General features: G+C 30.0%; 2 protein-coding genes across 2 annotated transcripts; both read right to left on the bottom strand.

Moving 5' to 3' along the window:
• Window positions 1-1,055: 1,055 nt before the first annotated feature.
• On the bottom strand, window positions 1,056-1,617 carry LOC121129387 (uncharacterized). The gene has a single exon (XM_040725109.2). It carries the CDS (start codon window positions 1,579-1,581, stop codon window positions 1,120-1,122), a length of 462 nt encoding a protein of 153 aa, XP_040581043.1. The 5' UTR covers window positions 1,582-1,617; the 3' UTR covers window positions 1,056-1,119.
• A 9,135-nt stretch (window positions 1,618-10,752) lies between these two features.
• Window positions 10,753-11,252, bottom strand: LOC121129385 (cuticle protein 7-like). The gene is made up of 2 exons (XM_040725106.1): window positions 11,059-11,252; window positions 10,753-10,996 (listed from the first exon to the last, which is right to left on the bottom strand). Exons 1-2 carry the CDS (start codon window positions 11,250-11,252, stop codon window positions 10,753-10,755), a joined length of 438 nt encoding a protein of 145 aa, XP_040581040.1.
• Window positions 11,253-12,476: the final 1,224 nt, after the last annotated feature.

The raw sequence follows: 12,476 nt of genomic DNA, 5'->3' as shown, positions 1-12,476 counted from the left end.
ACTGACCAAGATAAACCAATCTAATGATAATTTATACTTAAATATTAGGATTGAATCCAACTATTCACGCCAATTAAGAGTTGAGAATATATTGCGTATATAAGAGGAAAAGTGGTGGCACCAATACGGTTGACTATGAAAATAATAGTTATGTAAATAAGTGTCAGCTTTGTTGCCCAACAATAATTTAATAGAACAGCAGCATACGAAATGTTGAAAATTTTGAGGTCTTGGAGACAAAGAAAAAAAAAAAAACATTCTTGGAAAAAGCTACCACGGTTAAACCATCTAATCAATGGCAACAGAGGGACTTTAAAGGCAGGAAATATGTTCCACAATTTTAACATCCGCTGATTGTATGATTCTCCCTTCCAAAAATACCATCCATTCTAACTCTCCACACTATGTATCTCAAAAATAAGAATTGACAGATTCTTCAAGAACAAAGACTGGTTAGGATACCCAAGGACATAGACGTAAGATACAATAACCATCACATAACACTCTTGTTGATGTGAAAAACAAAGCATGTGCCAACATAAACTATATTCCGTATATGGAGTCCCATTATATTAGTGCATTTTCTATGTTGGGATATGTTGTTTGCTCATGGTCCATCTCCAAAATTTACTAATTATATCGGGAGTGATGAATTTCTGAGGCATAAAGTGTGTTTCAGAGTTTGTCTTCAACGAAATAATAAATACCTCGGCTAATGTGGCATTTCATAACCCAAAAAACTACTAATACTGTTTTGAAAGAGATGGTTTATATCATACCAAGTACATCTAAATTAAACAATTCAGGCCTTCAATGGATAACATCCAGACTTTATAATAAACAATGTATAAAAATCTTTGATTAAATTCTTCAATGACAAGCTTAAAATTTTTTTGTTTTTTTGTTAAATCATCATAATACGAAAAGGACCAGCTACAGCCTACCACACATTGAGGTATTTATTAGAACTCATAAACAATTTTCCCAAATTAAGAATATTTCATAAACCCAATGTATGTAAATTATGTAAGAAAAATAAAATTTGACAACTGATCTTACTTGTATACAGTTATATTTGTAAAAATAAATAAAGAATTAATTAACAATGAACATAATTCCTTAAGCAGGGTATGGGGTATATTTAGGGTATGGAGCAGGAGCATCAGCAGCTGGGGAAGGAGTAGTCTCGAATAGAACATCAGCAACGAATCCACTTTCTCCTTCAACAGTGTAAGTGACAGTCTTGATGCGACCATCGGGAAGAACAACCTTGTAAGATCCAGAAACGGCGCCATTCTCAGCAAGTTCATCAGCAGCAATATCTAGACCGGATTCTTCATCCAGGACAGCGTAGCTGTAGGCATAGTTAGCTGGTGGTGGTGGGGGAGGTGGAGGAGGAGGGTAAGGCTGGTATGGCTTATACGCTGGTGGTGGTGGAGGAGGGGTTGTTGTAGTAGTAGTGGGTGGAGGAGGGGGAGGAGGATAGGGTCTATAGTATTCTGGTGCGGGTGGAGGAGGTCCAGGCTTTTCAGCCAAGGCACAAGTGACAGCAAGGCATACAATGAGGAACTTCCCGATCATTTTCGTTGAGGATTCAATTGAGAACTGATGACTCTTTTCCCTTTCAACCACATATTTATATGTAACGAAGGCGTGTTAAAAGAATACCCACTCCACCTTGTTGTGCATCAACAATCTTGTTTCATTAATAAAATTATATCTATAAATATAATAATAAGTATATACTTGATTTTGTTGTCATACTATATGATAATTAACATTCATTTCTTAGAATTTGGAACAAACAGATTTTTCTTTCATTAGAATTTTTGATATTGTGACCCAAATAAATCTGTGATTGAAAAAAAAATACTTAAAAATTACTCATTAATACAAAACTATAAAATTTCAAATTTTATTTTACTTTTGAAGTTTAGAATGTTAAAACTGATAATATAATATTTTTTACTTGATATGATTATTGAATTATTTTATCTAATAAAATATGTTATGATGCAAATCAAATTAAATTTTTGTATGAGGATAAAACATTATATGACATAATAAACTAAGAAAAGAATGTTCAATAGACAAATCGTCTTCATACATGAATACCATGAAACAAAGTTTTCTAAGATTCAAATTTAAAGGGTCTTAGTCATGTTTAAGTTCATATGATCCGAGTGAATCATAAGTCTATAGAAAATAACTTGAGTCCGAGTTCTGAGATGGATAAAATATTATCTTTACAGATACATATTTGATACAATAATTTATATGGTATCTATAGAATGGGGCAAATGTCCTACAATATTGAGACTCGGTTCAGCAAGTAATTTTTTCTTCGGTTCGGTCTTATGTGATTTTTTTAGGCAGATTTCTATGTCCAGACAACAAAAATAATTGGAAAATTACTCATTGTATACCTTGCTGTCACTTGTGCTTTGGCTGAAAAGCCTGGACTTCTACCAGCACCAGTCCACTACAAACCCTATCCTCCTCCCCCTCCTCCACCCACTACTACTACGACAATACCTCCTCCACCACCACCAGCGTATAAGCCATACCAGCCTTACCCTCCTCTTCCACCACCACCAGATAACTATGCCTACAGCTACGCTGTCCTGGATGAAGAAACCAGTCTAGATATTGCTGCTGATGAACTTGCTGAGAATGGAGCCGTTTCAGGATCTTACAAGGTTGTTCTTCCTGATGGTCGCATCAAGACTGTAACTTATACTGTTGAAGGAGACAGTAGATTTGTTGCTGATGTTCTATTTGAGACTACTCCTGCCCCAGCTGCTGATGCTCCTGTTCCATATCCCAAATATAACCCATACCCTGCTTAAGGAATAAATTAATAAATTCTATATTTATCGTTGAAATAATGCTATTTAAAAAAGTGATATATTGTCCAATTTTCCTATTTCTACATCATTTATATAGCAACATAAAATATGTGCATATACCTACTTGAGATCAACAAATATATATATATATATACAAATACTTTAAGCCAATGCAATTGTGTTGTTTCTTTAAGTTGTTTATAACAACAAGAAATAAATTGTCAAAAAAAAGTTTAAAAAACAAAAAGCCAAAAATCGGTAATGTTGCTTTCCAAAAAATCAAATTATCAAAAACAGCTCAAACAAATGATATGTCAGAGTTTTGTCTCTTTTAGCTTTAGCTATTACAGTCGATGGGTTAATTTATTTCACACTTCATACAAGTATGATTTTTTCAATGAACTTGCCATATTTATCAATTTACTACTGTTTATCTGTCTTTTTAAGTACCTTACTTTTTCTATTTTCAAAATAAAATTATAAAATATTTACTTGGCCATTTTAGTACTTAAGAATCTATTTCAAATTTTATTGTCGATTAATTTAAAGCTATAGTTTTCAAGAAAAGACAAGCATCTTGGAAAATGTATTTTGTACATTTTAAATTCTATTATTATGATTTTTTGTGATTTTTGTTGTCGCTCAATATTTATTTTTAATACATTCAAATCATATTTTGAATTTTTATTTTATTTTGAAATTAGTTTGTTAAAAGAAATAATCTTAGCATACTGATTTACGTATATTTCAATGTATTGTTTTTATAAAAAGTATCTCACTACAAACTAATTTTCATATATAGTTTCAAACATATTCCATTTTATAACGTAAAAGGGTAATATAGAGTTGAATAAGAGTATACAAACCTGACATTTCCAATAAAGCTAATAAATACAACAAAGGCATACAAGGAGTGGATCTTTATGCTGAAATAGAAGCTGTCTATGAAGGAAGACTAAAATGATCGAGTGGGCGGTAGCCTATTTTTAAAAGTTAATTAGTGTCTTCTGTTTTCAAGCCTGCCACATCATGAAAGTTAAAAAAAATGTATATGTGCCTTTTTATAAATTATCCGTCTTACTGACCCGATATCCATATATTTTTGAGGCAAGTAGTTAAGAAAGGCTTGAGTAGTAACATAAGCCATCCCCTTAGAAGACATACCCCTTAGTTAAGATATTATCAATTTCCAATAAGTAAGGAAACGGCGAAATTTGGATGTTTTATTTTCAATATTATAAGAAATACAGATTGCTTCCATAATTATTACAAATAGTAGTAATTATATAAGTATTTTATGATATTTTGTCTTGAAATATTATTCATATAATTTTCAAGATTGAATCCATCAATATATCAACAATTATGTCTCCAAATCATTTTTCCCTTGTTACATATAAATGTTAGTGTTAATTTTCTTATTGCAATAATATATAACTAAACTGTATCCCCGAATAATGTCTAGTCAGTCGTAGATAGCCAAATCATATAAATGGCATGAGGACCTTAGATACTTCTCAAGTACTAATTTACCTTTGCATGAAATTAGTGCATTCATAAGATTTTCATTATTAGACATAAGAATGTTATTATAAATTTTTGAAATGCTGGAATGATCTTTCCTTGTTTTTTGTTTTTTTATATCTATGTGATTTTTTTAAAGTATAATATGGCAGTGAATCGTGTATATATCTTAAAAACGTCTATTTATTTAAAAAAGACTCTTAACAATTATCCTTAAATCTGTTCAAATTTTTGTGTTATACAACTTTCAGCAATAACAATTTACGTTATTTAAGATAAAGGACATCCAGTACCCTGAATTAAACAGTTCTATATCATGGATTTCACAAATTGTTCAATAATGTATATATATAAGTAGGACACATTGGTGGAATTGGCATTATCGATCCAAATCCGATATTTCATAAAAGTCTTATTCTCACGGATTCAAATGGATCAATACTCCCCCACTTACAATGATTGTGGCCTCCTTGGCGTCCATTCTCAGTTTTTTGTCGAGATACTTGTTTACTCTAACTCTGTAATGATAAAAATAAAATTCAATCTATCAAATATATCATTCCTTATCTTAGCTTCCTTGAAAACTTTGATACCTCAACTTCAGCATATATAAGATACGCTATCTTTTTGCTTTTTGTTCATTTATGATGACAAGATGTCAAAATGTTCATTATCCACCACAACCACCAGCTAACTATGCTAACAGCTACGCAGAACTCGATGAAGACTTCAAGCATAAAATATAAAAGGCCCCAGTGAAAATTAATTTTGTTTACATTGTTACCACTATTGTGTAGCACAACTTTTCCTTAAAAAAACAAATAAAATGCACTAATTTAGTTGGTAGCAAGGCCGTTTTTCTAAGGCTTGGAAGTGTTAAATATTCATCAATTGATATTTTTCACATTTTTACAGAGAAAATTTAATTAATCAACATTGAAAATTATGAAAAGGAAATAAATGAGAGAAACAGAAATATTTAGAGCTGAAAACACACTGTACATTTTTGGGTAAGCGAGGTGAAACCATGTTTTGAGAAAAAAGTTATTTTAACATAAGATAAATAAGTACTTTTTTGCATAGCATAAAAAGTAGTTTAGTGTATGTTTTCTATATATTGATTTGATTATATAAGTAGATATCTTAATTAGATTGGTTCAAAACATAATATTAAAATTTAAATGTTGTTTTGAAATTTTGTCATGAATTCCAATCTTATTTTTTCCTGTGTTAATCATTACAATTTTTATGCTTCAACAAACGTCATTAACCAAAATATTTTATTAAGATTTTTTAAGTGGTTAATATGTAGGTAGACAATGAAGTGTTCATTTCTTTCTTAAAATTCAAGTAATAAAATCATCTACGCATGAAGATGCAAAACTAAGACATTTAATCCTCTTCCATATAAAAAAAAACAGGTTATTCATGACATATCTTCAAATTCTTTAAAACTTGTTCTATACATACTTCTACTAGGAAGCTGGTACGAGGGGGCGTGACATGTAAACATCATCTCCACCTTAATTAAAAGTATATTTGGATAGGAATAATTGCATTTATTTTTTGTCTAATAGTAATAAAAAATACACGTTTTTTCATCGACACGGTGCCCTTATGACATCATCATTATTAAAACCGGCATTTTTATAGATTTAAAACGATACATTTGATAAGTATAAAAACCAAAGCTCCCAATAGTTTTAGCGAATAAAGGGTGGTTCATTTAAATGTTCGTAAGCCGATAAAAAAAATATAACTTTATTTCTTAACTTATTTCATTAATACTTTCACAAAAATAAATATTATATGATAAATTTAAGATTAAATCAATTAAATATTCGTTAGCTCCGACCATAAGTTCATAGCGTCCCTAGAAACGACCACTGCTGTGTTGACTGTCCCACTGGTTAAAGTCATAAAAGCCATCCTTATTACAGTTCTCAGGGATCTTGTGGTGCTCTAGGGACCTTCATTAAAAACCAGTTCACATTGTCCGAGACAAAATTGACAAAAGAATTCAATTTCGTCAAGTAAGGAGGCCATGAACTTTTGTTGACCGAATATAAAATTCACTAAATCAAGAAAGTTGAGTATTCTTTTGCTGGTGTGACAGGGTGCCCCATCTTGCTATTAGATTCAAGCTAGTTCTTTTAATGATGCTGCAGTTCCTAGAGAAGAATTTTGTGCGTAGAACAGTTATGTAGATACTGTCGTTAACCTTGAGGCCCTGCTGGAAGATGAAATGCGGCACTACGTGACCATCACTATTAAAAACGCCAAGGACCATAACTTTCTGTGGTTACTTAGTCTTCTTGATCCTAGGAATGTTATATTGACTTTTTTCCAACCATCTATTATTCTTCGAGCTATTCTTCAGGGTTCGACCAAAAAAATCATCTTGGAAGAACCAAACAAGATCTTTCACATGAAGGTAACTTTTTTTTTGACAGTGTTCGAAGATGTCCTCTGCAACATGCATACTTGTGTGACTGTATGTCTTCATTGATGACATGATATACAATTGAACAAGAGTAATTGAATTTATCGATTCTTCTCAATTTTTTTGTTTATTTTCTTCAATAAACCAGTACTTTGGACGATTTTGGCCTCTTCTGGGGCATTAGGCTTCCAAGAAATCATCATCAGTGTGTCACCATCCTGTTCCATATGTTTTCTGAATTTTTGGAATAATCAAGTAGTGTTCCCTATTCGACCTCTTGAAGTGATATTGAAGATGAGAAGTTAGATAAAATGGAAAGAAGAAAGTATCAACGTGTAGGGATCAAGGAAAGGACGAAGGAAATTGAAAAATAGATCAACGACATGCTGACTATAAAGCTAGTTTAAAAAAGAAAAATCTAGAGATGGAGCATAATATTCAAAAAAACTTATATTATATGGAAAGATGATAGTAGATTTCCTCGACATTATATTTTTCCTCTGAAATTCTCGAAAATGAAAAGTTATTTAATAGTTTGGAAATTCAAAAAAGATGATATGCACCATATTAATGATTGTAAAAGTAGTGCAGGGCTTATAATACTCAGTATGACACCCCCAATAAATGTTCTCTTGAAGTTTAACCACTGAAAAAAACTGCAAAATATTGAGAAAGGGATATCATTCAGTGTGAAAGGACTAAAAAGAATGAGGGTGTTACAGGAACCTGTTGAAGTAAAAAATTAAAAATGGATCCGAGGTTGATCTTGTGAAGCTGAATCAAATTATGAAAAAATATGGATCGCTGATTAGAAATTCACTGCCTAATAATAAATGGATGAAAAAGAACGGTACAAGTATTTGTAGACTGTGTAAGGAGGAAGAGGAGGATTCACAGAATGGAAGAATAAGAATTAGACAATATTTAGGAATTTTAAATGGATATGTACTTATCGTCAGACTTAATGCGAGCTAATATTATTACATTGAAATTTGTGTCTACCAATTATAGACTTTATCAATTGAAAAGAAAAAAACCCTGGATGGAAGCTTCATAGACAATAAATGGTCTATTGTAAAGGATAAACTAGTTTAAGATATGTAACTATTTTATGTCGACATTTGATAATTTATGTAATACTCTAATTCCGGGACAAGAAAAAAAAGTAGTTTTCCCGACCACTTGAGCTTAAAACGTATTTTCCATTATACCATTTAAATTACATAAAATACACGAAATTGTAGAATGTTTTTTTTTTAAATGACACAAGTCAATTAGTTCTTTCGAAAAATGATCCTGTATTTGTGACTCCTTTGCATTTATAAATACTATTCCTTTAATATTTTCCGTTTTTTCTTATGATTTTGATTAATGGTTTACTGCTAAACCCTTCTTTAGTGAACTGGGATACTGTACATTTTAAGATTTATTATAGTCCTTCTTAATTCTTTGATTTACATTTTATAACCAATACTTATAAGTATGCTCCTAAAACAATAAATAAGACATAATAATGAATTATTTATTTATCTTCATACTGTTTTGTTTAGGATTTATTTGTATATTTCAAAAGGCTTAGCAAATTTAACTAGCTACTTTGCATGGAAATCGTTTCTTTTAATTTCATTCACTGTTTTTTATGAGAGGACTGAGACCTACAACGCTAGGCTACAAAAAGGAAATAATGTTGTAATTATTTCATAATAATAAATCCAATCTCACCAAAAACTGATAAGTAGGAATTTGATTTCCAAAATTCGCATGAAGAAATGAATTCCATTGAAATTTGATTACAAATAATTATTTTATGTTTTTACTACATATATGAGTAACTAATTTTATCTTATTATGACTCCAAACCAATGTTGTTTTGATTATGTTCAAATAAAGAAATTTTTTTAATTGTCTTCAACTCATGAAATTATTTTTAGAATTTCTATTGATATCACAGAATGTAAATGTTACAAAATTTAGGTGATGTATGTAGTTATTATAATCGTGGCTTATAATGAAATCACATATTTTTTTAAAGTGTTATTTACACAGTGTAATGATTTGCTTGGCAATAAAATATCACCCTCAAAACATTTGTAAATTCTGAATTAATTTTGAGAAATAAATTTTATAATCTATTTTTTTAAGAAAATGATTTAGAATAAAAAATAACTACCTGAAAAAAATTTCTTTTAATAAACGGATAAGTCTGGGTGTGTGTTTGTCCAGAATTATGCCCAAACCAACGAATAAATTTTGCTACAATTATAAGTGTGGGTTTTTAAGGTTAAAAAAATGTGCATCATAACAATTTTTTTCTTTAGAGACTATAGAAGCCTTTTAATATCATTCTTCTGAAAAATATTTTTTTGACGGACAAAAAAACTATTTTTTGATTTGCTGTTTCGTTTAACGTTCGGTTTTTTCTTCAACAATTTTTTTTCTTCTGACAATCCAAAAGTTTGTTATTTACAACTTTTGCATACAATGGATTTCAATTTTCATAACAATGACCTATTCATAAACCCAATAAATAGGTCTGTAATTTTCAAAAACTGTGATTTTTTTTAAATATAGGACATGCAATAAATTATCTTTCAAATCCAAACGAATAATCATCAATTCTTATCTTAAATCAAACAGCAAACTATTTTTTGAAGTATTTATTTTGCATATAAATAATATTTATAAAGTATAACAGCAACAATTTAAGCAAGATAAGGATAGTATTTGGGGTATGGAGCGGGAGCAGCAGCAGCATCATCAACAGGGGCAGGAGTTGTCTCAAACTGAACATCAGCTACGAATCCACTGTCTCCTTCTACAGTGTAAGTGACAGTGTTGATGCGACCATCGGGAAGAACAACCTTACAACCTTGATGGCAAGGCATACAATGAGGAATTTTTCAACCATTCTGATTGATATTTCAATTCATTAATGATTGATGTTTTATTAAGGGAAGTGTCCTTTTATATTCGTACCAATGGTTTTGGTTTCGATACAGGCGTGTATTTATAATTATTTCTATTTGCGACAACTACTTAATTAACAACGGAAAAGGAGAAAATACCATATTATATGCGTAAAATCCGTACCAGTAAATTTAATATTATTTAAATGTATCAAAATGGATTTTAATATCATTTAAACAAAATTATAATAATTTAATTAAATGAAAATGATTCAATAACTTTATATTTCTACTTTTACTTCTACAATCAATAACAATGGGAACATAAAACTCATGTTACATTTTTACAAAAAAATGATATGTTTTTTGGTTAAATTTCACAATTTCATGGCTTGACAAAGTTAATTTTTTTTCTTACAAAATTGATTTTTTAAACTGTTATTGTATATTAAATTTGTTATCTATTTGATGGAGTAGAGTTTCCATATCACTTTTTCAGCCACTTCTTACATTGAACAATATTTTTTTCCAATCAAAAAGTAGTGTGAAATTAAAACATGGAACTCTTTTTCACCTACTGCTTTACAAATAATGAAATTAGTGTCATACATAGCACAATATTCTAAGAAACAAAACAACAAATTGTCATAAAATTTGGCAAGCTTTCTTTGAAATACTTTTCAAAATAACTTGTAGCTATTTTGGAAAGGCATACAATGAGGAATTTTCCAACCATTTTGATTGATACTTCAATTTGTTACTGAAAGACTTTTTATAAGGTGAGGTGTCCTTTTATAGTGGTGGCAATTATTTTTTCCAAAACAGGCGTGTTTTTTATTTCCTGTTTTGTTTAACGTATTCATAAAACCCAATAGGTCTTTAATTTTCAAAAAGTTTGATTGATGCAATAAATTATTTTTCAAATCCAACCGAATAATCATCAATTCTTAACTAAAATCAAGCATCAAAATTTATTTTGAAGTATTTATTTAACGTATAAATAATATTTATAAAGTATCACAGCAACAATTTAAGCGGGATAAGGATAATATTTGGGGTATGGAGCGGGAGCTGAAGCAGCATCATCAACAGGGGCAGGAGTTGTCTCAAACTGAACATCAGCTACGAATCCACTGTCTCCTTCTACAGTGTAAGTGACAGTCTTGATGCGACCATCGGGAAGAACAACCTTGTAAGATCCAGCAATGGCACCATTCTCAGCAAGTTCATCAGCAGCAATATCAACGCCAGATTCGTCATCAAGGACAGCGTAGCTGTAGGCATAGTTGGCTGGTGGTGGTGGAGAAGGTGGGGAGGTGGTGGAGGAGGATACGACCCGTAAGGTTTGTATGCTGGTGGTGGTGGTGGAGGAGGTGGTGGTGGAGTTGTAGTTGGTGGAGGTGGAGCAGTAGTAGGAGTAGGTGGGGGAGGATATGGTCTGTAGTAGACTGGTGCAGATGGAGGAGGTCCAGGCTTTTCAGCCAAGACACAAGTGATGGCAAGGCATACAATGAGGAATTTTCCAACCATTTTTATTGATATTTCAATTTGTAACTGATTGATGTTTTATTAAGGGAAGTGTCCTTTTATACTTGTAGCAATGGTTTTTGTTTCGATACAGGCGTGTGTTTATAATTATTTCTATTTGCAACAACTACTTAAATAACAACGGAAAAGGAGAAAATACATACCTATATGCGTAAAATGCGTACCTTTAAAATTTAAATGTATTAAATAAGGATTTTAATATCATTTAAACAAAATTATAATTATTTAATTAAATGATGGATGATTCAATAACTTTATATTTCTACTTAACTTTTACAATCAATAACAAAGTGAACATAAAATTCATGTTACATTTTTATAAAAAAATGATATGTTTTTGGTTAAATTTAACAATTTCATGGCTTGACAAAGTTAATACTTTTTTATCTTCGAAAATAGATTTTTTAAATTGTTATTGTATATTTAATTTCTTATTTATTTGATGGAATAGAGTTTCCAATTCACTTTTTCAGCCATTTTTTACTTTGAACAATATTTTTCCAATCAAAAAGTAGTGTGAAATTAAAAAATGGAACTACTTTTTGCCTACTGTTTTACAAATAATGAAAAAGTGTCATATTTAGCACAATAACTAAGAAACTAAAGAACAAATTGTCATAAAATTTGGAGAGCTTTCTTTAAAAGGTTGTTTGTATCTAAAAATTTAGATAATAAAAAAATAACGACATCTAATGTGAACCCTGTGAACTTTCTGCCCTTGTGTTAATAACAAACATGAACATTAATAATATAAATCTATTAATCTCTTTATTTAAATTTTTTATAATTTATCAATATAGTTTTGTTACTTTTTTGTTAAAAATTGATAACTTAAAATGTTTAATTTAGTTTTGAAAATATGTTTACAAATTATTTTATTAAAAATTCATCTATATCTCAAGTATAGAAATTATGAAAGGATCATAATATAATCAAACAAATTTGGTAACATATGGTCGTAATAACAACCTTTATAAATTAATTTATTTTATACTCTGAATTTATAACTCAAATATCAAATTAGACTCTTCTAAAACTTTATATAACAAAATAAAGTTAGGAAACTCTATTTTTTTTATTATTAATAATAGTGTTTTCCTCATTTTAACTTAAAAATAATCAATAAATTTATTTAAAAAGCACAAGTTTCTCTGTTTTGAATTATTAAGATGAGTTATTTTGAAAATGTGAAGAAAATTATTCTTT

This window comes from Lepeophtheirus salmonis, chromosome 14, assembly GCF_016086655.4.
Source record: "Lepeophtheirus salmonis chromosome 14, UVic_Lsal_1.4, whole genome shotgun sequence".
In the NCBI taxonomy this organism is placed as follows: Eukaryota; Metazoa; Arthropoda; class Copepoda; order Siphonostomatoida; family Caligidae; genus Lepeophtheirus; species Lepeophtheirus salmonis.
This window is presented reverse-complemented; position numbering and strand designations above follow the sequence as displayed.